Source organism: Meriones unguiculatus, chromosome 8, assembly GCF_030254825.1.
Source record: "Meriones unguiculatus strain TT.TT164.6M chromosome 8, Bangor_MerUng_6.1, whole genome shotgun sequence".
Classification (NCBI taxonomy): domain Eukaryota; kingdom Metazoa; phylum Chordata; class Mammalia; order Rodentia; family Muridae; genus Meriones; species Meriones unguiculatus.
The window spans coordinates 122,734,887-122,762,463 of NC_083356.1; the positions used below are offsets into that span (position 1 = coordinate 122,734,887).

General features: G+C 44.5%; 1 protein-coding gene across 1 annotated transcript in view; it reads left to right on the forward strand.

The window, feature by feature from the left end:
• Lrp2 (LDL receptor related protein 2) overlaps nt 1–27,577 on the forward strand; it is a 155,762-nt gene that overhangs the window by 99,577 nt on the left and 28,608 nt on the right. The window contains exons 44-61 of the mRNA XM_021635601.2: nt 531–773; nt 1,199–1,324; nt 2,790–2,912; nt 4,399–4,530; nt 6,956–7,157; nt 9,921–10,216; nt 12,353–12,869; nt 13,225–13,377; nt 13,996–14,166; nt 14,902–15,125; nt 16,315–16,492; nt 18,274–18,470; nt 19,075–19,320; nt 20,130–20,258; nt 21,337–21,456; nt 22,874–22,990; nt 23,606–23,722; nt 25,060–25,197. Of these exons, the coding sequence (XP_021491276.1) occupies nt 531–773; nt 1,199–1,324; nt 2,790–2,912; nt 4,399–4,530; nt 6,956–7,157; nt 9,921–10,216; nt 12,353–12,869; nt 13,225–13,377; nt 13,996–14,166; nt 14,902–15,125; nt 16,315–16,492; nt 18,274–18,470; nt 19,075–19,320; nt 20,130–20,258; nt 21,337–21,456; nt 22,874–22,990; nt 23,606–23,722; nt 25,060–25,197 (3,429 nt within the window). The remainder of the gene's footprint in view (nt 1–530; nt 774–1,198; nt 1,325–2,789; nt 2,913–4,398; nt 4,531–6,955; nt 7,158–9,920; nt 10,217–12,352; nt 12,870–13,224; nt 13,378–13,995; nt 14,167–14,901; nt 15,126–16,314; nt 16,493–18,273; nt 18,471–19,074; nt 19,321–20,129; nt 20,259–21,336; nt 21,457–22,873; nt 22,991–23,605; nt 23,723–25,059; nt 25,198–27,577) is intronic.

Here is a 27,577-nt window from a genome sequence, read left to right on the forward strand (position 1 = left end):
ATGGTTTTTCCAGTAGGGCCAAAAACATCCACTCTGATAGCCCAGGCTGCATTTCTCTTTAGCCACCTCTGCGTATGTGAGTAAAGTCATTAGATTGAAATCCTGGTGTGAACATTTATAGTCTCTGGGCAGGCTGGAAATATTTCCTAGATGCAGGTAGTATGAAACCTATAAAAGCGAGTAGTTGCCAGAGATCTTATAAGAAGCTGTGGCCCCCGCCAGCCCCATTGTTCCTCACTGCCCATCCTCAGTCTTCATGTCACTGGAGCAAGACACAGTGGGTTTTCCATGGGTTTTGAAGTTGGGTACCTTCCTCAGCAGTGTCCTTTTGCTTGCTCTTCCAGTTTCTGAGATAAACTTTAGAAGTGAGATGATGTGCGAACGGAGTGACTTTTTCATTTCTCGCTTTTCGCTTTTCAAATCTGAAAGTACTTTGCACCCGGTCTGATCTTCAGGCATCCCTGTCTCAGAAGGGAGACAAGGTGTAGATGCCTCCTTTCACTGCCTTGTCTCCCCCCAACCCCCACCAGCCTTTCACACGTGCCGGTCAACCGCCTTCACCTGTGCCAACGGGCGGTGTGTCCCGTATCGCTACCGCTGCGATCACTATGACGACTGTGGCGACAACAGCGACGAGGCAGGCTGCCTCTTCAGGAACTGCAACAGCACCACGGAGTTCAGCTGCAGCAACGGGCGGTGCATACCCCTCAGTTACGTCTGCAACGGCATAAACAACTGCCGTGATAACGACACCTCGGATGAGAGAAACTGCCGTAAGCATAGCTTAACTCGGGCCTTCGGGGTCTGCGGTCCCGCTTTAGGATGCAGGAGGTGAAGTTTTCCCATCAAAACTGTCGCCTTCTGAAAAGAAAGTCATTTAGTTGTTATAGTCAACCAAATGATTTTTAAAATACAACTACCTAATCTTGAATTGTTGGCTTAACTTATGGATCTGTATATAGCTGCTAGATTAAAAACTCACCTTATGAACAGGTCTCTCTACTGCCACACAACCAACTTGGGCCTCTCTTTGCCACTATTAAGATGAGCTGTAACCTTTCTGCTTTCTTTGAATGTGCCTCCCTGGGGTTTGAACCCGGCTCTGGGTCTGTCAACAGCAATGTTATTCATGATATATTTGGCAGACCTGTTCCAAATGTGTATCTGTTTTTTATTTTATTTATTTATTTTTTTAAAGCTCCCCGCACCTGCCAGCCTGGATTCACAAAATGCCAGACCACAAATATTTGTGTTCTCCGAGCTTTCTTGTGTGATGGAGACAATGACTGTGGAGATATGAGTGATGAAAACCCCATTTACTGTGGTGAGTATGATAAAACTGCCTCTCTGTGAGTCCAGAGGGGCGACCAGGCATCGTAAGAACGTCCTTTAATTGTGAAAGCTGTGTTTGGAAGTAGGTGTGGAAGGCAGTGGCTTTAAGATATTAGTGGAGCCATGTGAGACGCCTCATGTCTCATATTTTTCTGGAAACCTGTTATTACTCAAGGCCCTTTATCTGCAAAACTTATACACAGAACTTATATCTGTGCTGACAGAAGTTATTACTTCTGAATATTGTGGTAGTGATCTCGAGGAATTTACTTTGTAGTTTAACAATTTCCTCTAATAAACAGTGGAGGTGAAAAGGTCTTTCTTAAGCTTAGTAACTTGGAGAACAATAGTGTGACTGACCAGAAGTATCTTTTAAGAATTTATCAATTCCTTGTAGTTGAATTTCTGATCTCACTGTGAGGAAACCACAGGCCATCACAAAAATTTGCCAGAGCAGTAATCATGTACAACAGCAGCAGAAAGAAATAATTCAGCCTGTAGCATCTCAAAGGGTTGGGCAGATTGGAGTTGCTGCTTTCCTAACAACTGTTCACTGGCCAATCCATCAGCTATTGTGGCCCAGGCAAGGGGGAACCTTGTAGAGTAGAAGGAAAAGACTTTATTCATGATAAAAATTTCACTCTAGTATTTGTACCCACACATTAGATGCCAACATGGTCACAACTATGTAAGGTTCAAAGGTCGAAGACTCTCTCATCCACCCTAAGAATTCTGAGTTAGAGTGAGTAGGTGAGAATTTTGCTAACTTTTGAGAATTATGATTAAAATGTGGTGAGGGACAGACTTGAGAGTAATGGTATAATATTTAATTCACTTAATCAAAAAAATCAAGCTGGGCATGGGGGAACAAGCCTTTAATCCCAGCCCGTGGGAGGCAGAGGCAGGAAGATCTCAGAGTTCGAGGCCAGCCCGGGCTACAGAGCAAGTTCCAGGATAGCTAGGGCTACACAAAGAAACAAACAAACAAATAATAAATGATAAATAAACCAAAAAAAAACAAGAAAAGAATCAAGACTTATTTTACAGTGTTTTACATTACAACGACAATTCTTTGGTATTTAAAATATTTTATTATCTAATCACACTCAATATATTATTGGGACAGGATCTCACTCTTTTGCTTAGGTTGTCCTTGAACTCAGTGTTCAGGGATCCTCCTCTGTCTTGTGAATAGCTGAGCTGGGTCCTCTTTGGTATTTTCTAGCAAAGAGGATTTCTATCTTGTTTTATGGAGTCTTGAACAAAAATTCAGGGAACCTGGGAATGATTTTCCTCTTGTATCTTATGCTCCTCCACTCCCATAGAAGCTCATAGAAAAGACCCTTCCCCAAGCCCCAGCCTTCCTTTTCCGGCAGCAGTTAACCAGTCCAGAGATTCGGGCAGATGGGCAGCAGATGGGAGCCTGCTTGGGTTTTAATCTTGCGCCTGTCCTCCAGCCTCACACACATGCCGCAGCAATGAGTTCCAGTGCGTTTCCCCCCAGCGCTGTATCCCCGACTACTGGTACTGTGACGGTGAAGCCGACTGCTCCGATAGCTCTGACGAACCTGCCACTTGTGGTAAGAGTCAGGAGTCATGCTTCCGTTGGTGGTGGTGCTGGCTCGCTCTCCCTGCTCCTGGCTCCCAGAAGGGATGCCAGAACTATTTGGTAGAGCGGCTAGTGTGGGCACTGTGGGGAGTGGGGAGCTGCTGGGAATATGATAGCTGCCCATTGAGGCAGCCAGGATGTTGTCCGGCTTGCAGAGTTCAGTTTTAGTTGGAGTTTTTGAATTTAAGACTGTAGGAGGGTCTAAAAGTGACTGGGTTCTTCACATACACCGGGGGAAGGGCTCAAAGCAGGCACACTTTTTTTCCCCCCTTCCTATGTCAGTTTGGGGAGTGAGGTGGACTGGTCCTCTACATGGGGTGTTGTTATGTGTATTCAGAGCCTGCTGTTAACTGTCACAGAATCTAGTACACATCCAAACATATTCATTATAAGTCACTGTAAGCATTCAAGGATCTAATTCCTGTATTGCTTCTTTAATGTGTCAGAAAAAATCATTGCTATGTAGGAGCTAGGAAAGTATGGCCGCAGACCAGTGACTATGGCTACTTTCTCGTTTCCCATCTCTGGCTACTTTCCTGCTTCCTGCTGTAATGCCAATCCCAAGTGGGTGTGACAGAGCCCAGAGCCCCAGAGCCACCTCAATATTTACTGTCGAGTTGGGAAACAAGTCTCGTTACCCTTATGAATAATTTTCATACTCCTCTTTAGTGATATATAGTATTCCAGCGGTATATTGTTAAGCATTTAACTTATTTATTTTTTCTTCTTCTATCATTGCACTATCATACGTAAAGCCCTTTGTCTGTGGTATCATTAACATAGTTTTAAATTCATGCTGGTTTCCATTGAGTGCTGGGAAGTTTTAATCTATGGCTGATTGCTAGCAGTTCTCTGCCAGGTTTTTTGTTTGTTTGTTTGTTTTGTTTTTTTTTTGTCTTTTGCTTTTGTGTCCTCACCTCAACACTGAAAAAAGTAAAAGGCAGATCAAATTTTGAGGGTCTGTAGAGAGAGGAAATAATAACTGTTAGGTGAGTATATACATTTGAAGTTAATTCTAATGCATGCTTACTGTTTAAATATATAAATATGTATTTTCACACCGGTCACAGCGGTGGGAATTAATACTGAGTGTAGAAGTTGTGTACTGCGTCTCCGCACTGTAGTTACCCAAAGAAGAGGGCCCATATGTGTTCTGCTTCGCAGTTTCCCCCGAATCTTTGGGTTGTGATACGCCTCTCACTGGGAACTTTCTCTGTGTCTCTGACAGTGTTGACCTCCACAGTATATTGCTGCCCTGTAAACCTCTCGTGTTTTCCCACTGTTTATGAAATCATTTGTAGAATTGTTTCAAGGGTTCTGACACCTGTAGCATTTCATGTATTCCTGACGTACACATGAGGGAGCTTCTCAGCAACGCCAACGGCGTGTGAATGACCTTGATAGAGGCCCCCATGTAGGCATCCCCATCTTTTCATTCAGAGTTTCTCCCTTTTCAGGGCCTCAAGTGAGCACCTGTTCAGCTAGCGAGTTCCAGTGTGACAATGGCAGGTGCATCTCCAGTAGCTGGATCTGTGACGCTGATAATGACTGCGGGGACATGAGTGATGAGGACCAGCGACACCACTGTGGTAAGTGAAGGCAGTTAATTCCTCTATGGCTTCACTTTCCGAGGAAGCTCAGAGCTGGTTTTCATGACTGGAGGGCCCGGTTGTCAGAAGCTTCCTTTGTAACGGAACGCACACGGACAGAAGGCGAGCTTTACTTTCTGCCGTTCATTGCACACCACTTCCACGTTTCACAGTGGGGCAAAGTGACTTGGTGTTCATTTTCATTCACATCTGTCTAATGGAAATTCTGTTTTACCTTTCTAGAGTAGGCGAAGGGGAATCAGTTGGACATTCCCCATAACGGTGTGACAGCTAATCACCCTATGAGCTATGGGATTTGGGACATTGTTGTAGTTATCAGTGGATTACCAAGTATTGTTTTCTTTTTTTTTTTTTTTTAATTTATACAATGTATTTTGATCATATTCTTTCCCTTCCACCAATTTCTCTCAGATCCTCCTTCTTCCACTCCAACTTCATCTTCTGTCTCTCTCTTAAAAGCCAAACCAAGCCAAAACACACAACACCCCCCCCCAACCATATTGTCCATTTTGTGTTGGTGTGAGGACGGCCCTGGAATGTGGCTGACACACCCAGAGTCGCTCCATTGCAGAGAGCTGATTCTTCCCCTTTCATCGGGAAGAGCTTATGTCTGCCTCATGGCTGTGTGTGTAGAAAATGCTGCTTTCTTTAAGTCATTCACCGCCTGGCTCTCTTCTGCCTCCTCTTCCACACAGATTCTTGATTTAGACATCCTCCTCGGGGCTGAGTGCTGCCGTCTCCCACTCGCTGCGCATTTCTCAGTGACAGGTCTCTGTTAATTCTGCAAGAAGAAGCTTCTTTATAAGGTTTAGGGGTTGAAGACTGTGATGATCCAAGGGTGTAGCAGTATGCCATTAGGAGTCTTCTATTGCTCTATTTATTTATTTATTCAGCAGAATATTAATTGTGGTTTTTTTCTCCAGGGCCCATGACTTATCTAGTCTTAGGTTCTTGGCTTCATAGACAGTTTCAGGTATACAGATTCATATCCTTTCCCCTCCAGCCCCTCCCAGATTTTTCCCATTCCTACCCCCCCTTAACCAAGATGCTACCTGCCACCAATGCTCTACTGGTTTGTGAGTGGGTATATCCACACTCCTCCTGGCAGGCTACATGGCCAGGAATAGTTGGCCAACACAAATAAACTCAGTGGAATCTTTGCGGGCTTTTGTTTCATTTTTGCTTTGTTGGAAATTTTTTTTTTTTTGGTCTTGGTCTTTTGTCTATTTTTTGACTCTTTATAATTTTGTTTCTTGTCATTTTGTTTGTGAGAAAGAGAAAACATAAACTTGTGATGGGATTGAATGAGACTTAAATGATTCTGAATCAGCGTCTCACCTCTTTCTCTCAGTGCCATACTTTCTGACAACTCTGACCTTTCTTAACTCTCCTCTTTGTTTTGGGGGAGAGCGCTGGCTTATACGTATTCAAAAGCCTCAACTTGAGAGCAGAAAGGGTTCTCTTCATCCCTCTGGCTGTCTGACTTTCAGATGCCTGATTGACCATTTTGAACTTCAGTTTTCTCACACCATCAGACTGGCACCAAAAGAGAAATCTCCTTTTGTGCTTGCATGGGTACACATGGAAAATGAAGCATGTGGTTAAAAATATAAGATATTCAACTCAGGTGAATCCTGCTGAAGGAGGGGAAGGAAGGACTGGGGAAGCAAGAAGGGTCAAGGACGCCACCAGAAAGCCCGCAGAACCAACAAACCTGTACCCATAGGCTCATTGAGAATGAACTGACAACCAAGGAGCCTGCGTGGTTCTAACCTAGGCCCTCTGCTCATTTGTTACAGCTGTGTAGCTTGTTCTTGTGGGATTCCTAACGGTGGAAGCAGAGGCTGTTTCTGACTCTTTTACCTGCTTTTGAGATTCTTTTTCTCCCAGTGGGTTGCCTTGTCCAGACTTAATATGAGGAAGGTGCCTAGTTTTACTGCCACTTGACATGCCATGTTTGGTTGATGTTCCTGGGAGGCCTGCCCTTTTCTGAAGGGAAACGGAGGTGGAGCAGACTGAGAGGGGGGAGAGGGGAGGGAGGAGAGGAGAGGAAAAGGAAGACTGGGAAGAGAGGAGGGAGGGGAAACTGTGGCCGGAATATGATACATGAGAGAATAAATTTAAAAAATATATATTTGTTCACATTTTTAAACTGGAAGTCTTTTTCCGTAGCCTTATGGAAAAATATGTTTTTATGTAAATCTTATGGTAAAATTAAGTGGTGTTTTTTTTTTTTTAATGTTTATGTTTTTGCTTTTGAAAAACCCAGACTAAAACAATTTAGATAGAACTTTTAGGAGGTATTTATAACATTGCCTTGCCCATATGATTTGTCAGAGTGCTCAAGATCATAAAACAAGAGCATTTCCGAGCCCTCAGAGAGTCTTGTCTGCTTTGCTTTCAGAGCTCAAGAACTGCTCCAGCTCTCAGTTTACCTGTGTAAATAACAGACCTCCGAGCAGGAGGTGTATTCCACAAAGCTGGATCTGTGATGGCGACGCGGACTGTGAAGATGCCCTGGACGAGCTGCAGAACTGCCCCACGAGGACCTGCGCTGCAGGAGAATTCAGCTGTGCAAACGGACGGTGTATCATGCAGTCCTTCAGGTGAATTGTGATTCAGACACGTCCGTCTGCACCCTGAATATTCATGGGGGGCAGGGCTGACTTACACATTAGCACAGTAGTCACAGGACCTAGCACCCACGATGCTCTTGGCTATCCAAGGAAATGTTCGGATTCCTTTGAAACCCAGGTCAGAAAGCTGTTTTAATATGTAACATATTAATGCACGTCTTTTATCGATGTGGTTATTTATGTTTTTATGGATGTCACGGTCCAAAAATATTGGACCTAGAATTCATGAAAGCCACATGTTGCATTCCATGGAGGGACAGAGAAATGAATGGAGGTAACTTGACATTAGTTGGTGCACCACCTCCTTTTCCACTCGGGGGCAGGCATGGCCATGAGAACTGCTTCTCTCTTTGCTCTTTGCTGTAAGAAAAACAACAGCTCCAGCAAGTGTGCTGGAGGTCAAGGCAGCGAATGTTGTTGGATGTCAGGTGGGAAAGCCAAAGCTTCTGGGAACCTTTTGTTTTCTTTGTTAAGCTGGAAATACAGATTCTCATGTAGGACATTTAAAATTCTAAATACTGTGTGTCTCAAATAGATTCAGCCCACAGTTCGCTGCTTTGGAGAATTCTGTAATTTCCAGTGATGTGGTTTCTTAACACTTTCTCTAAATGGGTCTCTTAGAAATGACTTTTGTTCTTATAGTGCCCAGCCTCTTACTACCCTATGTAGTAAGTCTTTGGCTATAGAGGGATAAAGAGACCAATAGAAGCCTCAGTCAAAATAAAGCATCCTTGAAAAGTGTTTGCTGATGGGGGAAGGTATGTGATGTTGTAGAACTTTCCTGGATGAATGTTGGTATTAGGCATTTGGATACGTGAAACAGAAACAGAGATATTGGACCCAGTCAAGGATTAAAAAGCACAAGGGGCCACTGAGAATACCAGGAACCATCAGACTACCATGGCTAGGAAGGAGATTGGAAGGTCAGAGTAGCAGAGGCCTGGGGCTATTTGTGTCAGTGGCAGATGCCTGTTAATAGATCCTGTGAAATGTCTGGAATACAGGGTGGCCAAGATTTATATATGATGGTATCTTGAAGAGGAAAAAAATGATTAACTCATATGCTACGAAGGTTGAAAAAATTACCAGTGGGGTCTTAGCGTACTGACCAGTGAGTGACAGTCATGAAGAACAGGTATCTGTGGGTCATTGGGCAGTGAAAGTGAGGCATCTCCTTGTCCGGTTAAGAATTCTGTTCTAGTATTCAGGAAGGGGTCCATACTGCCACTCTTAGGTGAGAATACGCTCTGAAGACTTTGTTCTGACTACACCCTGGGTTGCCTCTGCCTCCCTTTCTAGCATCTCACTGTCCCTGTACCCCTGGCTGTCCAGGTTTCTCACTGACGTTGATCATCTTTCCTCTTTTTCTTTTCTTTCCTCCCTTTCCCCCCCTGTTATCCTTGCATTTTCTTATTCCTTTCTCTCTAGGATTTATTTATTTTTCTTTCTGAATTAGTTTTGGCAGTACTATGGCCAGATAAGAAGATAAGGCGAAAACAAAATAAATGACTGTTCTCTGGAAACCTGGGATATAGAGCCCAAATCCTGTCTATCTACATGACATCAGAAGCGAGCGTGCATCCCCTTGCTTGGCAGAGTGTGTGGTCCCCATCTGGCACTGTGGAACATGGGATAGTTTTCTTCTTGGTACATTGCAGTGGTGCTCAGTGAGACTGAGTTGTGGCAGGAATACTTGCTGGAATAATGCAAATGTGCCTGGATTTGCCTCTGTTCCATGTCCCTCCTGAGTACGAAGTAAGCTAGATAAGGGAAAACATTAGTGATCATTTGAGAATTAACCGAATTTCTGGAGAGTCAAGTGGGCTAAGCCATTTTGCTTTGACCAAGGCTTTCTTCATACATGTAGGCATATGTTTTAGGTTCAAAGTGTATTGTCGCTACCCTGGGCGTGTGGATGGCAGCTCTAGTTCACAGACGTGGTCAGTGCACAGTTGTAAAATCGACTGAGTTCGTCTTCGGTGCCTTAATATCTCATGACACTCTGCCCCTAGCTCCTGGCTCTCCTTCTACTGTTTAATGAATTATCAAATATTAGCAATGTCTATATCCTAAATCCCGTTATACATATGATGAACTGTTACCATGACCCTGTTGCGTAAGTGTGGCCTTTTATGGGATCTTAGACTATCTAGAGAATACACGCTGGTGTGACCCGTAGTAGCTCAGGTAACTGTGTCATCCTTAGCAAGCTGGGAATGTTAGGTACTGGAACTAGGACTACAGAATGCACACTTCCTTTGCCAATATGTCTTGCTAATCTACCACTTTTAATCTCCTTCCCAGTACCACAACTAACTCACACAACATGAAAGTCACCAGTGGAATTCTATGAAGGGGTCTGCCAACGTAAACATTACCCCAGTGGGAAGACAGGTGTTCTGAAAAGACACATCCAGCAACAATTCTATAGGACCCAGAACTCATGCTAAGGACTTCTGATACAATGTGTCCATCTGGGATGGTTCCAGTGTCTGTATAGTTATCCCAGGGTTACAAATATATGAATCTTGTCCATTTGCCCTATGGAAGAGTGGTTGAACAAATCTGTAGCCACATTTGTTATGTAGCCACCAGCACCAGGGGAAGCGGTGTAGACTGCTAAGTCATGGATTGTTCCGGTGTTGGAGATTGGTGGGGTTGGTGGATGCTTTGATGATAGAGGGCAGAGGCATTGTTAAGGTGGTCAGCGTGGTCCCTCTCGTCCTAACGCAGGTGTGACCGGCGCAATGACTGTGGGGACTACAGCGACGAGAGGGGCTGCTCGTACCCACCCTGCCGTGCGGATCAGTTTACCTGTCAGAACGGGCGATGCATCTCCAGGCTGTTCGTCTGCGATGAGGACAATGACTGCGGAGACGGGTCAGATGAGCAGGAGCATCTGTGCAACACCCCGGAGCCCACGTGCCCCCCTCACCAGTTCCGGTGTGACAACGGGCACTGCATCGACCTGGGGAAAGTCTGTAACCACGTGGATGACTGCTCGGACAACAGCGACGAGAAAGGCTGTGGTGAGTGCAGGCAGGAGAGGGGGACTGTGTCGCCTCTCATGCCTTTAAGGTCTCTAAGGACTCCTGGTATCTGATGTTGAACAACGTTCAGGCTGTCCTTTAAGAGGATTCCTCAGTAAGGCATACGGAAGGAAAAGACCATGGCGGTTCCCAGAGTGAGTTCTTGCTTTCTCTTCGTTTTCATCCCTTTCACGCGGACAACCAAATATAAGGAAGCCAGCTAAATGAATTTTGAGTGTTTGCGCTTCATACTCCCCATGGTTCATACTCTTTTTGTGGTGTTTATTCTTGGTTGTCCTTTTCTGCATGGTGGCATTCCAGTGGCAAACATTTAAATGGTTTAAAAGCAGAGAATGTGTGATTTTGTTTTTCTTTCTCCATCGCTCATTGACCATTCTCATTAAATACATTTGCCAACTTGACTCAAAGCAAATGGGTGTATGTGTGTGCATGCCCAGAGAGATCCAGAATGAAAATGCCATGAATACTTGGGGAATTATAATATTCATTTATAATAGGTATTTGCTGAAGTATACAAAAATTTTCTTAAGTTGTCAATATTTTAAATATATTAAATTTAAATATGGCATGTTTTACTTAGATAACACACGTGCATATAGTATTATGAGTTTCTAATATTTAATTTCAACAGAGATAAAGTTCCATTGAGTTTCATGCATTATATTGTTTTGTTTTTTTTTTTTTTAATCTCATTTGTTTGTTTTATTTTGTTATGTTGAGACTGGGCCTCACTTTGTAGCTCTGGCTGGCGTAGAACTCACTATGTAGACCAGGCTCTCCTAGCATTCACAGAGAATGCTCTGCCCCAAGTGCTGGGATTTAGGACAGACATCAGCATGCGCTGGTTTTTCCTGAGGCTGGATCTTACTGTGTGGCTCAGGTAATGCTCTTCCCTCAGGCTGTGAAATGCTGGGATTACAGGCTCACAGTGCCATGCCTGGTGCTTTGTAGGGACCAAATCTTCTGTGGTGCATATCTCAATTGTAGCGCTCAGTTTGAAAAGGGAATTATCTCTTACAAGCCTCCTACACATCCAGGCTCATAGCCAGCAGGCTTCCGGAGTATCCATTATTCCTTTTGCACACAATAAAACTAGCATCTGGCTAGAAAACGAAATTTTTCTGGCTATGTGGTAAACTTGACTTGTGATAGGAGTAGGCTTGACTGATCATGGGTTTTGCATCTGTCATTCGTGAATAAGTATGTGTCCTTCTGGTTTCAGGGTGGGCTTGGCCACCTGTTACAGTATCAGTGCCATGATGTACCTAACCGTGAGCTCATCCCACCCCATAAGGCAAAGGTATATATCACACCGGTAGCTTGAGATTCGGCAGGGTACGAGTATCACACCCCTGAGACGGAAGATGTTACAAGTGAGCACACAGGGCCCTCTCTTGTCTTCTGTTCTTCTCTGGCCATTATGTTTTCATGCTTCCTGAGAAACGGGCACAGTGGTGTGTGACCAGTGTCTCAGCTACTTGGGGGACTAATGCAAGATGAGAACTTTAGCTTAGGGTTCAAAACTCTGTCAGCTGGAAAGTACTAACGTATTAATTATTAAAATCTGCGGTGAAGGGCAAAGCTGCATAGAGAGTGCTCGCATATCTGTATAATTTTGTGCAGATGACTGAATAACGCGGAGTGGTCGCCATTAATGCATAGCACACCGTGAATACTCACATATACAGACGTGTATACACAACTTGAATACCTAAAAATGTCAGTTGTGCTGTAAACTTTGAAAAGAGCATTTACTCTGTTGCACAGAAATTCACAGCCTTATGAGATGAGAAACTTTAAACTTAGTTTTCCTCCAGTTTGAAATATGTTTATACAGTTTTAAATGTTGATGTCTTCTTTAAGGGGGTTTGATTATAGAAACCTAATAAGGCGTTCTCTAAATAAGAGGAGAAAAATTACTAAGCCGGGGAAGACATTGAAAAGTTACTGACCTTTGAACAAGTCACTTGGTCTCTTTGAAAATCCCAGTAGCCTGTGTTCTTTTGTTATGGTTTGCTAAGGATTGGCACTATCTAGTAGTCTATTGACCTTGAGTATAATTGTGGGCCTACGGGTGCCGTTTAGGTTCTCCAGTGACTGTCTTTTTGCCTGCAGGCATTAATGAGTGCCAGGATCCCTCCATCAGTCACTGCGACCACAACTGCACAGACACCATCACCAGCTTCTACTGTTCCTGTCTCCCCGGGTACAAGCTCATGTCTGACAAACGGACCTGCGTAGATCTGGACGAATGCAAGGAGTCACCGCAGCTCTGTAGCCAGAGGTGCGAGAACACCGTGGGCTCCTACATTTGCAAGTGTGCCCCCGGCTACATCCGAGAGCCGGATGGGAAGTCCTGCCGGCAGAACAGCAACATCGAGCCCTACCTCATCTTCGGCAACCGGTACTACCTAAGGAACCTGACTACAGACGGCGCGTCCTACTCCCTGATTTTGCAAGGACTGGGGAATGTCGTGGCCCTGGACTTTGACAGAGTGGAGAAGAGGCTGTACTGGATCGATGCACAGAAGAAAATCATTGAGAGGATGTTTCTGAATAAGACAAACCGGGAGACGATCATAAACCACAGGCTGAACGGTGCGGAAAGTCTGGCCGTGGACTGGGTCAGCAGGTAAGAGCACCACCTCAGGCTCAGGTGCTTGCCTGCTGTTCTGTTTTGGGAAAGGTTGCTTTGTTGTTGGCCACCACGTGCCGGGCTGTCTGGCCTCGAGATGTCTCTCCAACCACGCGATTTCTGAAAACGTTAAAAATTCCGATTTTCTTTTTCATGGAAATAGGGAATTGGCCCTTCCAACTTGGGTATGTGGAAAGATTTTAACAGCCTTTTCTGTTTCCCTGTGCCCTCTTTTATTTGATGAAAGTGTCATGTGACAGCTGTATGTGTGCCTCTCAGGGAGGCTCAGACAGGAAACTGGGTGTATAAACGAAGTGGTAACACTACCTCCACCCCCGTCTTTCCATTGCAGAAAACTCTATTGGTTGGATGCCTTCCTGGATTGCCTGTTTGTCTCTGACCTTGAAGGCCGACACCGCAGAATGCTGGCTCAGCACTGTGTGGATGCCAACAATACCTTTTGCTTTTCAAATCCCCGGGGGATTGTCCTTCATCCTAAAAATGGGTATGGCCCCCCGCTGCCTCTCCCCCCATAACTGTGCACCTTTTCCAGCCATTCAGTAGTTATTTATGGACCAATATCTTGCTGGAATGTGTCTTCTGTTTTCCTGCGTGATGAATAGTTTGGGTTAGTGCAATGAGTAGCACAGTTCATTCAAATGATACTTTGACTATTCACCTTTTTATTTTTTATTTTTTTATTAATTACACTTTGTTCATTTTGTATCCCCCCATAAGGCCCTCCCTCCTCCCCTTTCTGCATGCATGCCACTCCCAAGACCACTGATAGGGAAGGTTCTCCTCTCCTTTCTGATCTTAGTCTATCAGTTCAGACTATTCACCTTTTGAGTCATAGTTTGAGTTGTATGCATCGTGAAAGATTGTGATTTCTTTAGCGGACTCTATAGCAAAGCCACTAAAATTCACAATGGTTCATTTTAAAGACCACTTGTACACCAGCCTTACTGTTTTGGATATATATATATATATATAAAATTATTATTATTATTATTTTTTTTTTGCCAGTTCCCTTTCCTTTCTGAGAGAGCTCTTCATTCTTTAAGTGGAGGACAGCTGTATCTTTTGGCATCAGGGCCTGAACCCTCTGTGTTTGCTCCCACAGGCATGTCTACTGGGCAGATTGGGGTTATCAAGCATTCATTGGGAGGGTTGGCATGGATGGAACCAATAAGTCTGTGATTATCTCCACCAAGATCGAATGGCCGAATGCCATCACCATCGACTACACCAATGATCTCTTGTACTGGGCGGATGCTCACCTGGGCTACATTGAGTATGTACCTCAAAACAAAATTGAACTAAGTTACTAATTATAAAGCAGCAGGGCTGTGTCCAACTTGTCCAAGCACTCAGAGATCTCTTCTGAGATCTCTTCTCTTTTGTAAGATGGGGTTTCACATATACCAGATCAGCCTCAAGCTTTCTGTGCCACCAAGGATGACTAAATCCTCAGTCTGAACTCACATTACCTACAGATGAGTGCATGGAGCTGTACAGAAACGAGCAGAAAAGAGGCTGATGAGAGTTTATGGCTATTGTCTGTCTAGATGGGGAAGACAGGATAACAGGAGGCTAGTGAATTGACTCAGCAATTAAGAGGGTGTTCTCTTCTGTAGAGGACCCCAGTTTGTTTCTTTCTAGTGCCCAAGTGGAATGGCTCACAATACCCTGTAACTCTATCTCCAAGGGATCGGATGCCTCTGGCCTCTGAAGACATCTGTGTGCATGCGCGTGCGCACACACACACACACACACACACACACACACACTATTAACCCATAATACCCATACCACAGCTGGTGGAAGTGGTGAGTCAGTCAGTATCTGTGGCTAGTCCAGTTTTCAAGTACAGCCTTTAAGCTTTTATGTCACTTGTCATTGAAGTTTAGGTGTTTCTTTCACTAGAGACTCCGAGGGGTAGAATGTTCTTAGCTGACGGGTTCACTCACAGATGCTGGAGGACACTGGAGGAGAGGGCTTACTTACGCGCTCTTCTTCCTGCCCCCAGATTCTCTGATTTGGAGGGTCGCCACCGGCACACGGTGTATGACGGAACGCTGCCTCACCCTTACGCTATGACCATTTTTGAGGACACTGTGTTTTGGACAGACTGGAATACCAGGACGGTTGAGAAGGGACACAAGTATGATGGGTCAGACAGGGTAGTGTTGGCGAACACAACGCACAGGCCTTTTGACATCCACGTGTACCATCCGTACAGGCAGCCGATGGGTGAGTAGGCGATGATGGACTCGGGTGCGATTGCTTTGGGGAACAGGATTTTCGGGGATCTCACCGATACTTGCTCGTGTTTTCTTTGAAACCCCTTTTTAATAATGAAGAGTTCATTTCCCTGCTTACGAATCAAATTTACGTTTTGCAGTGTTGGGATAGAAGCCAGGGCCTTGCACAGGATAGATGAGCACTCCACCGTGAGCTAACATTTTAAGCTCGTAGCTTTCGGACTGCAAGCTCAGGCTGGCCTTAAACTGGCAATTCACCTGACCCTGCATCCTAGGCCAATGGCAGGTGTTTCCCTAGTTAAACAGCAACCAATTTCATCCCTAAATAATTTGAAAAATAAGGACATTCTGTATCTCTGCCAGTATGCAATTGTAGCCACTTTTAACAGTTACCCCTTAATAACAAAATAAAATTTAGAAGAAGACTGTAGTCATTATGAAATATTTATTAAATGTCTGCATATGACAGCTTTTTTTTGAGTCACAAAACATTATTATTCTAATCTTCTAAAAAATAATGGTGCTGGAAGAGCACACTTCTTTTTTTCTTTGTGAACTTTTATTCCGCTTCATGCAAGTAAAGTTAATTACTCCTTTAGAAATAATGTGGAAGAGAGTTGGAGTATACTTTTTGGGGAGGGAAAATTGGCTTTTCTGGGTCTTCTTTGTTGTGTTGTCTTGCTAAAAACACCTTTCAAACTTAGAAGTAAGGAAAAATGAGAATTATCACCATAATGGTATTCAATATTTCTCTCTGAATGTTAATATTTTTTATATGGTCTTACTGGAAGTTAAGTTTATCTTTGCCTCTAAGTGGAGACTGAGAAACTTAAGACACCACACGGGCTCTTCACACATAGTCCTGGCATCCAGACTTTAGTTGCCTAAGTCATTAAGATGAGGAAGAATGGATATGACAGTGTCTGCTGGGAATTACAACTCATAGTTGAAATTTGGCACATGCATGCAAGCTGTGTTCTTGCTTACTTTTCCAGGACTTTGAGGAACATCAAAACCACTCTCTATGTTATTTAAACGCATATGGAAAATGATAAAACTTGTAGCTTTCTTTTAGTTAAGAGCTGGCAAATCCCATGTCCAGCTCTGTGTGGAGCTAATTGGTATTTGACACTCAAAGCACCTGACCACGAGCCCACGTTTCTTTTTCCCTTCTGTAGTGAGCAATCCCTGTGGTACCAACAATGGTGGGTGTTCTCACCTGTGCCTCATCAAAGCAGGAGGGGGAGGATTCACCTGCGCATGCCCGGATGACTTCCAGACTGTGCATCTGAGAGACAGGACGCTCTGTATGCCAATGTGCTCCAGCACACAGTTCCTGTGTGGCAACAATGAAAAGTGAGGCACCTGTTCCCTATTTCGCCTCTCCTCGCCCCACCCCCCGTGGGCACACATTGACCTTGGAGACTCCAGAGAGCAGGGAAGGATTGGGGGGTGGTTCTTTTCTGATTTTTGAGATGGATTCTTGCTGCGTAGTTCATACTGGCCTAGAACTCATTATGTGGCCCACACTGGGTCCTTCCCTTTCAGCTTTCTGAGTGCTGGGGGTGTAGGTTTCCATCAACTGAGCTTTTGACGGAGTTGTTAGGCTCATTGGTGGTGTCACCAAACTTTCTGTCTAGATAAGATCTTTGAGTAAAAAGGACCGTGTTAACCAAAGAGATAATGCCTATAACAAACGAGACAGTGCTTACTAAGACGAAAGCTATTTCTGATTTCTAATGAATTTCCTGAGGATTAGGCTCAGAGTGCCTCTAAACATTTTGCTCCTTAGTTACCATTGCCAAGGGGTCCATCTGTTGTGTCAGCCTCGGGGGGAATTCAATCCAGAGTTGGGTGGGAAGTAGTATTAATGCTTTTAGATCTATCTGCTTCCTACAAATTTTATTTTTCTTTAGATCTGAATAAACCCTGTTTACGTGTGCCATCTTTAGTTCTCAATAACTGGTTTCACTGTCTTGCCTTTGTAGACAGAGCAGCAATAAATAGATGTTCAAGTATCTCTGTGGCAGGATATGGAGGCTTCTGGGTATAGGAGAGGAGTGGTCTAGATGAATTCTATTTTTAATTTTAGAAACTACCATCTTGGGCCAGCAGCAGTGAATTGGCGCTCTTCTCATCTCCATCCTTGCCAGTATTGTTGACTGGTTTCTTAATGCTAGCCATTCTGACTGGGGTTTTATGGTATCTCAAGGTAGTTTTAATTTGCATTCCCCCAAGCAAATCCAAGGGATGTTGCTTATTAGCCATATGAAATGTCTGTTCATTTTTTCTTTTTTTAGCCCACTTGTTGATTGTCATTTTTGCTCTTTGGGTGTTGCAGTTTGTTGTAAATTGTGGATATTAGACCAACATCCGAAGTGAAGCGGATACAGACTTTTCTCATTCTGTGGACTGTCTAAAGAAGAAATTGTCCCATTTTTTTTCTATTTGTTAAAGCTTGGTTTGTGGTCCATAATGTAAAAAATTTTGGAGAAGGCTCTATGTGACTTTAACATTTATCTGTCATGACATAAGCACCCAATAATCCTTAGAGCCTACCAACTTTCCAAGAAATACTCAAATGTCACCCTTCATTTAGGTAGACAATCATTTGCTTCTGAAAGCACAGCTCAAAATTCTATTCCTCCCCTCCTCACCATCACTTAGGGTTCAGTATCTAATTCATTGCTCAGTCAATGGCTCTTGATGTGTTTCTTTTATTTTTAAGTTTTTATTTTTTTCTTCACAATTTGTTCATAATGTATCCCAATTGAAGCTCTCTCCCTCACCTCCAACCCCCCAGTCCCACCCTCCCTTCCTCTTTCCTCTATCTCCTTCCCCTAGTCCATAGAAAGAAGGAATTCTCCACTATTGCCATCTGCCCATAGCTTGTTAGATCTCATCAGGACTGCCTGGATCCTCTTCCTCTGTGGCCTGGCAAGGCTACATCACCAGTGAACACATAGGCACAGGAGATAGTTTCCTGAACAGAACACCAACAGCTCAGGCTCTAAGATCAACAATTGACAAATGGGACCTCGTGAAACTGAAAAGTTCTGTAAAGCTAAGGACACTGTTATCAAAACGACAGCCTACAGACTCAGTGCGTCTCTACAGGCCTTACTTTCTCCATGCAGGTGTATCCCCATATGGTGGAAATGTGATGGGCAGAAAGACTGCGCTGATGGTTCTGATGAACCAGACCTGTGCCCACACCGCTTCTGCCGCCTGGGACAGTTCCAGTGCCGGGATGGAAACTGCACAAGCCCCCAGACTTTGTGCAATGCTCGCCAGGATTGCGCCGATGGGTCCGATGAAGAACAGGCTCTCTGTGGTACGTTGGATTCCTTTCTGTGATCTTTGCCCATTTCTGTAAATGGATTCTACAGAATCAACCCCAAATCAGGTTCGAAAATTTTGGAGAAAAGTTAGGGCCCTCTAATAGAGGTTTAGAATGTGAACTTCTAAGGTCAATAGCAAGTTGTCTAGACAGTTTTCCACCATGTGCAGAATCCTCCTTGAGCAGACGTTTGTAAAGAAATAAGGAATCCTTCTCGCCATTTTAAATGAGGATAGCCTTTTTCTTTTTATTAAAAAGGTCCCCCAACTACAAACCAAAAATAGAGCATCAAGAGGAGCAATAATCAGAAACTTTGAAGAGCAGTAAATGATAGAAGAGCAGAGTCAGGGGAAGGTGTGTTTAGCATCTGCTCCCCCATTCTGTGTGAAGAAAAAGATGTGTAAGAACTCAGAGTCTAATAAGAGCCCATTAGTTATTCTAATGAGAACAACCCTCCACGTAGTCACCATTGTTAGCAAGAAATACGCTAGCATATAAACCCGGTGAGAGGAAGTTGCGCTGGAATTCTCTCGCTTTGGGTGCTCCGCTCCCATTCCTGGCAGCTTCTTGCCTGGTAACCAAGTGGCCCTGTTTGCAGAGCATCACCGGTGTGAAGCCAACGAATGGCAGTGTGCGAACAAGCGGTGCATCTCGGAGGCCTGGCAGTGCGACTCAGTGGACGACTGCTTGGACAGCTCGGATGAAGACAGCTCCCACTGTGCCAGCAGGACCTGCAAGCCCGGCCAGTTCCGGTGTGACAACGGTCGCTGTATCCCGCAGAGCTGGAAGTGTGACGTAGACAATGACTGCGGAGATTACTCGGATGAGCCCATCCATGAATGCAGTGAGTTCCCTGGGGCGGGCCGTGCAAAACCGAGGCAAGTGGACGGGCAGGCGGGGACACGTCCCTCTGCTTCATCCCAAGAGAAGGGAATACCCTTTCTTGGCTTGCCCTGTGAACTCCATGACTTTATGCCAGATGAGCGTAGTTGAGTGGCTGATATTTGAAACCAGACCCTAGCCGTACCTCCCCTGCGTGGCATCGAGTTGTCCAGCCATGCCATGTGTGAGAAGCACTGAGATTAGGCAGGTGAGGCATTTTATAGGTAAATAAAGTGAGACTCACATTAAATGAATGGTCCTATTGCCACAGGGATCTTACTTCAAACCAGGTGCATGCCCTGACTTAGTTAGGAGTTTATGACCACAGCCACTTTTATAAAGGAAAACATTTAATGGGGGAAGGGGCTGACCTACAGCTCAGAGGTTTAGTCCATCATCACCATGGCATGAAGATGGTAGCATGCAGGTGCTTGAGTTTTACATCTGGATCTTCAGGCAGCAGGGAGAGTGATGCTGGGCCTGGCTTGAGCATCTGACACCTCAAAGCCCATCTCCATGACACACTTCCTCCAACAAGGCCACGCCAACTTCCACAGGGTCACACCTCCTTATAGTGCCACTCTTTATGGGCCTAAGGGAGGCACTGTTGTTCAAACCACCACACACCCCTCGCACTCCAAGCTGCACTGCAACACTAATGGACAGATCACACCTACCAAAGATGCCCACTGCCAGGGTCTGTAATTGTCGATCGCCTTTTCCGGCAAGACTGGCACTTCCGTCCTCACGTCTTGCTGTCTTCGTCTCCAGTGACTGCTGCCTACAACTGCGACAACCACACGGAATTCAGCTGCAAGACCAACTACCGCTGCATCCCACAGTGGGCGGTGTGCGACGGCTTTGATGACTGCAGGGACAACAGTGATGAGCAAGGCTGTGGTAGGAAGGGCACCGGAGGCAGGGGGAGGCCAAGAGAATGTCCACGTCAGGCCCCGCTCTCATCCGGATGGGTGTCCCGTGTCTTTTACCTCTTAAAAAAGGCGTCTAGAGTCATTGGGGGAGCTTAATTCATGTTACCTCAAGTGACATCTGGTCCCAAAGCATGTGATTTGTTAAAGAAGATATCATTCTGATCTTAGGCACATGTTTCATTTCTCCCAGATGTACAACCCTTGTTCACACGGCAGGTCTAAATAGCTTGTCTGACCTCACAGATGGCAGAAGGCGCAATATGCCTCAAGAGATGTTTTCAAAGCTGGATGTATTATTTCACGTCCATCGTTGTGACTTTTGCAATCATTTATTGGGCAGCAATAGTCACTTTGGCAACATGAAAAAAAATTATGGACAAAAGGCCAGACAAGTTAATTGAAATTGTTGAAATAGGTATATACTGTCTGTTGAAACCAAAGTATCTGAATGTTTAGAAAAGAAAAAAAGATAATGAGAATACACACACACACAGACACACACACACACACACACACACATTCCTTTTTGGTTTTTCAAGACAAGGTTTCTCTGTATAAGAGCCGTGGCTGTCCTGGAGCTCTCTGTAGACCATGCTGGCCTCTAGCTCACAGCGATCTGCCTGTCACTTCCTCCCAAGGGATGGGATTAAAGGTGTGCACCACCATGGCTATAATGGGTTATTTTAATAATGCTGGGTCTAAAACACTAAGGACAATGTAATAGAATGTTCTATTGGCTCTGTTTTAAGCCTCTAACAAACAACGTTTTAGCCTCTTGTTCCCAATTACAAACTTGATGGCATCTTTTACTTTTAAAATAGTTTCTACAAAAGGTAATGAGGCAGCCAAGGCTACACAGAGATACCCTGTGTCAACCCTCCTCCCAAAGGTAATAGATTTATTTTCAAGATAGGGATAGAGTTAGCTAACAGAGGGCATCCCTGTGTCTGGCCGCTTCAAGAACGCAGCAACATAATTCTCAGACTGTGTCACAAGGAAGCCGGGACCTTGGCTAACAAAGTCTTGAAAATGATTGTGCTTTGTAGAAGCCGTGCCGTGTGAACCTACAGGGGACTTCCGGTGTAGAAATCACCAGTGCATCCCTCTCCGCTGGAAGTGTGATGGCTATAACGACTGTGGAGATAACTCAGATGAGGAAAACTGTGGTGAGTGTTTAGGATGACCCCGAGAGCCGCCAGGACTGGGATGTCAGTTCCTTGAGCCGTTTCCTGGGGGCTATGGAAGTATATATTTTCCTTCTGAAATGCTAGTAAGTCAAGCTTTGGGAGAAAGCATCTGTGAAGGCGTATTTGATCAAGTCTACTTTTGGTCTGTTGTGTTTATTTTCTCAACTTGTTTTCCTTTTTCTTTCATTTTCTAAAACAAATGAGATGATTTCTGACAAAGGATGACTAAGAGAAGATGAATAAAGCCAAAAGAAATAAAGTAAGGAAAGGTGCTGATGCAAAGGACCTGCATCGAAAGCTTTTTCTTCAACATGGTCCGATAGCAGAAGGAGTATTTCTGCCTTTGCGTGGTTATCCTTCCTGGAGTAGGTGGTTCTTTCAGTGGAAGGTGTAATGACTGTTAGCCACGTGACCTGAGCCTGAGGAAGGAAGCTATCAGCCCAGAACATGCCAAACTCAGTTTTGAATGATGCTGTGTTTGGGGAATAAGCCCCACCTGGGCGTTTATCATTGGCTCAAGATATAGCTTTAATTTCAAGTTATTGTTCAATTATATCTTTTTCAGATTTAGTTACCTTTTAGAAGAAGTCCTTAGCCTTGGCCAGAGGCAACTGGGAGAATTAGGGTATTGATTACACCGGCAAAGATTTAGTATACAAAATGGTGGTCCAGGTGGTCCTGCCCAGCCCGTGGGAGTCAGAAGGAACAAGGCCACAAGTGCAAAATCTGCTTGGGTGATACTGTGGAGTTAGTTCAAGGCCAGCCTGGGCAACTTGGTGAGACCATATATATAATATGTAGCTCAGTGGCAAAACACTTGTCCTTCATGGATGATGCCCTAGATTCTACTACTCTTACATGAACAAAAAGGTAATAAGGAAAGTTTCTGCTGAATAGTGTAATTGGTTAGCTAGAGTTTTACAATTAAAGCACATTTAAATGAGCCTCTTTAAGGCCATTCTTGATAGACTTGAAACTGAGGCAGAGGATGGTTTCTTTGCTCTATTTTTGTTTTTCTTTCTTTCTTTCTTTCTTTCTTTCTTTCTTTCTTTCTTTCTTTCTTTCTTTCTTTCTTTCTTTCCTTCTTTCTCTCTTTCTTTTTCTTTCTTTTCTTTTCTCTCTCTTTCTTTCTTTTCTTCCTTTTTCTCTCTCTTTCTCTCTCTCTCTCTTTCTTCTTTCTTTTTTGAGACAAGGTCTCACTATATAGCTCTGGCTGTCCTAGACCTCAGTATGTAGACCAGGCTGGCCTCTGGGAATAAAGGCTATGTCACCACGATCAGCCAGGCATTGGATTTTGTTTTAGAAGGTGACTGGATCCCAGCCAGGCCAGCTCCCTAGCCTGCCTCCTGAGTGGGATTCTCAGTGCACATTGATGGCCAGGTGCCTTCCCTTTCAGTGCCTCGGGAGTGCACCGAGAGCGAGTTTCGATGTGTCAATCATCAATGTATCCCCTCTCGGTGGGTCTGTGACCAAGAAAATGACTGTGGAGACAACTCGGACGAACGGGATTGCGGTAACTATCGGGCATGCAGAATCTTACATTGTCTATAAGGTCCTTAGTGTGTGATGACATAGGCAAATTTTATAGTATTAAAGTTCCACCTAACATGATATCTTCTGCGTTTTCTGTTCTCCATGTTTAACTTATGATGCTCTGATCACAGTGACAGGATAAGCAAGGAGTGATGTCTTTAAATCTCATTTTAATCTGGACGTTACCTTGAAGCAGACTCTCATTTTCATGTGCTTCCAGATCAATACATTAGTCTCCCTAGTTTTCCACAGAAGGTGACCCTGGGGTAGAGGACAGAGCATTGGAATAGACACTCTAAGTATTGATTAAAGGCTAGGTGTGGGGGAGGTCATGTAGCTTTGAAAATTCAAGAACTATTGTTTGTATGTGAGGAAGAAATTCAGAGCTGAGATTAGCTAACAGGCCGATAGGAGTGTTCATCTTTATATGCTGAATGGAGAAACTCAATTCTGAGTTTGTCTGCTTTATTGATGGTAGTGTGGGTTTGCTAGGAGTCAGGCACAGGGTGTGGGTAGAGAGAGAATGATAGCCTCTGCGTCCTCCATGCTCCTAATACCATGAGGTCCTCTGGGAATCATGATCTTTTCTCTTCAGAGATGAAGACCTGCAGTCCTGAACATTTTCAGTGTACGAGTGGACACTGTGTGCCCAAGGCACTGGCGTGTGATGGCCGAGCAGACTGTCTGGATGCTTCGGATGAATCCACTTGTCGTAAGTGTCTGCCCACCGGCCGGTCTGTGTGCCCGAGTAAACGGGAATGTCCATTTAGGCACGAGCCACTTGTTAGTCTAAAAGCATAAGCATATTCTGTTTGGCCTTCTGATACTTTTTGGTCTGCCTGAGTCATTATTTCCCAATGGACTCAGGATCCCTAGTTGTTTGCAGTGGCCATTCAAATGCAAATTATTTAGCAATATTTTAAGTAGAGAGTGTGCTAACAAACTATGTGTTAGTCACTATTATACAAGTCACTGATTGGACAAAAGGGCTTCAGGTGACGAAAGTCACTGATTGGACAAAAGGGCTTCAGGTGACGAAAGCTCAAGCCATGAGCGAACACATAGAAAGAACGTGGATTGGAAGTCTGCAGCATTAAACTGTTCTGCAGCATTAAACTGTTCTGAGTTGCATGATGTTGTATAAGACTCATCAGAAATGTGAAACAAATAAAACCCCTCCCATTTTAGACTTTTGTATCACTTAAATATTTAACTGTCAATAGTTGTTTACAATAGACTGCTGATACAATTGCCACTTCCTAAAGTTCAAAAAGATACTAAAAAGTGATGGGGAAAGACAGGTGGGAAGTGGCTGGGCATGGTATTCCCTCTGAAATGAGTTGCATCACTGAAAACTGGGCTCGGAAAACTGTCCTCAAGACGTAGCCCCTCCTCCGCCTTTTTTTGTTTCGTTTCAAGACAGGGTTTTTCTTTGTAACCCTGGCTGTCCTGGAACTCTTAGACCAGACTGGCCTTCAGCTCACAGAGATCTGCCCACCTCTGCCTTCCTAGTGCTGGGATTAAAGGTGTGTGCCACCACACCTGGCCAAAGACATATCCCTTATTTAATCTCTAGATAAGACACAGCAACAGGGTAATAGCCCATGGCAATTCAGTGTCCAAGTGGGTTACATAGTAATGGGAAGAGGGACTGCCTCTGACATAATCTGATTGGCCTGCTCTTTGATCACCTCCCCCTGAGGGGGGAGCAGCCTTACCAGGCCACAGAAAATGACAATGCAGCCACTTCTGATGAGAACTGATTGTCTTAGATCAGAAAGAAGGAGAGGAATGCCCCTATCAGTGGACTTGGGGAGGGGCATGCATGCAGAAAGGGGAGGAAGGGTGAGATCAGGAGGGGAGGAGGGAGGGGCTTATGGGGGGATACAAAATGAATAAAGTGTAATTAATAATAATAAAAAAAATTGAGTTAGAAAAAAAAAGAATAAAGAGACACAACAGCAAGAGTTGAGGGCGACCTACCGGGAAGGGTATGTTTATCTCATAATTTTTTTTTTTTTTTGGTTTGTGTCCACTTCTTATCAACAGCTACTCGCTTTCCCAATGGTACCTACTGCCCAGCTGCCCTGTTCGAGTGTAAAAACCATGTGTGTATCCAGTCGTTTTGGATCTGTGATGGGGAAAATGACTGTGTCGACGGTTCTGATGAGGAGATTCACCTGTGCTGTAAGAGGGGCCGGGATGGGCTGAGCAGACGTTGTCTCTGTCTGGAAACATCTCAGGGCTCCTTAGAGTGGGCAGTGTGTGGCTTGTGTGTGGGCTTGGAGGGCAGTTGTGTAATTCTTAGGCCACACGGGTACACAGTCACTACTGGGGATTTCACTTGGTCTTCTTGCTTCCGTTCCCCAGCTAGAGCTTGAGGAAGGTAGGTTGACATCCAAGATTTTAAAGACTTAGGGTATAGCGAATACGGATGGAAACACACACGTACAGGACAGGTCCCTTGAGGTTGGAGCCTGAGGAGGAAGGGTAAATTGTAGCTCACCTGCTCCATCTTTGAAGTACCTCTTTCCCCTTGTCCTCTTGGAGCATTTGTAGAAAACCTGAAGACCCACTCCTTGAAACCACTTTCCTTTATATAATAATTCAATGCCATCATATATGTACTTTTTTTTTTTTTTTTTTTAATGAGAGGATTCATTTGTGTGTGGACAGGCCAGAATTACGCTATATGTTCTGGCTTGGTTTAAGCCTACTGAGGCGGATCTGTAAAGATCAGGCCACTTTAAAAGATTTTTTTTTTAAAAAATGTGTGTATGTGTGTTTTGTCTGCAAGTATGTCTGTGTAACACACCCCCTAGTGCTGACTGAGGCCAGAAGAGGGCAGGAGAACCGGAAGTGGAGTTACAGATGGTTGTGAGCTTCCATATAGGTGCTGGGATTGGAACCTGAGTCCTCTGGAAGAGCAGCCAGAGCTCTTAATCTCTGAGCCGCCTCTCCAGTCACCACCACTACTTTTTAAAAGCCCCAGAGCTTTTTGGATTGGTCCCTGGTTGAGAACTATTGATTTTCATAAAGTGAATGCAATTACAGTTGTTTCAGGTTGGTGGTGAGAAGCTAGTGTATTAATCCTCACAGCGTCTCCCTAAGGCTGGGAATGGTGGTATCACTCCGGGAAACACACAGTCACGGGCTTTGCAAGGTTCAGGAGGCCCAGGAATCTAGTCAGGAAGAAATTTTCCAAGTGAGTCAGAGGCGAGTTTCAGAAATATTGCTGCCCTAAACCTTCTGATTGTAATGAGGCTCCTTTACAGGAAGGAAATAATATAGCTATAAGTCAATAATGCCTCCAAAGTTACATCATCTCTCATTCTCTTTTGTTCACCTTCCTCCTCATTTTCAGTGCAGAGATTTGGTTGCTGGGAATGATAGCCAAGCATTTCCTTCAAGGATTGTTGTGTTTTCACAATGGCCTTCCCAGCACTGACTGGCATCACCTTAGCTGTTAGCAATTAGTTCTGCTTCTTATTTGTTTTTAACTTGAAATTTCAGAGAAGCCCTTAGGAAGTTGTTTCTTTCTGTAAGACGAAATAGTCCTAGCTAATAAAATTACCTTTTGGAGAGGCGAGGACACACACACACACACACACACACACACACACACACACACGCCATTCCTCATATACACATCATTCCCCATGCTCATACAAACTTTCAACATTCTTTTCCTAATGTCTGTGCTGGCCATTCAGGCCATTCACGGCGGATAATTCAAGTAGTAGTTCCACTAACTACTTTCAAGAGTGGGCCCTGGGGTTTGACTCCTCCCTTCCCCTAAAGGAGCCTCATTCCAGGTGTCATCCTTCGATCTCTATCTGCGGCGTGAAGTCAGAGTAGATTGAATAGAGCAAGGCTTCCGCTTGGAAGAGCGATCCAGATAGATATACATGGCGTTCCCTGAGTGATGTGTATGGGTGTCTTAGTTCCTTTTTATTTGTTGCTGTGAATGAAAAGCAACTTAAGGAGAAAGTCTCAGGTTCCAGTCCGTCGTGGCAGGGGGTCACAGCAGCAAGAGCTTGAAGCAGTTGCTTGCATTACACCGGGAGCCGTAAGAAGAAAGCAACGAATGTGTGCGTGTCAGTGCCTGGCTCACTTTGCCACTTTCATACAAGGCAGGCTCACGTGTACAGCATAGCACTTTTAAGCCATACCCTTCCTGCCTGCACGAGGGTTCTTCCTGCAGTCATGGGTCACGCCATATCCATTATTCTAATCGAGATAACCCTCTACAGTCATGCTTAGAGGCCCATCTCCCAAGTGATTTATCTGCTGTCTAGCTGATACATTAACACTGACCATCACGATGGAGTTCACCTGCACATGGAGAGGTGGCTTTTCTGGGCCCGTGTGTGACCCTTCTGTTCTCCCAGGTACATAAGTAGCTGCTAGATGTCTCACAGTTTGAGATATCAACTTTAAATGTAAGAGGCTGGGGGTTCCAGCAAGGAAATACGCACCACAGGACTTAATGCTGTAGAGAGTCAGTGACCACAATCATCAGAAGCGTGAGCTCCTGAATGCTAGTATAAGGACCCACCTATGATCC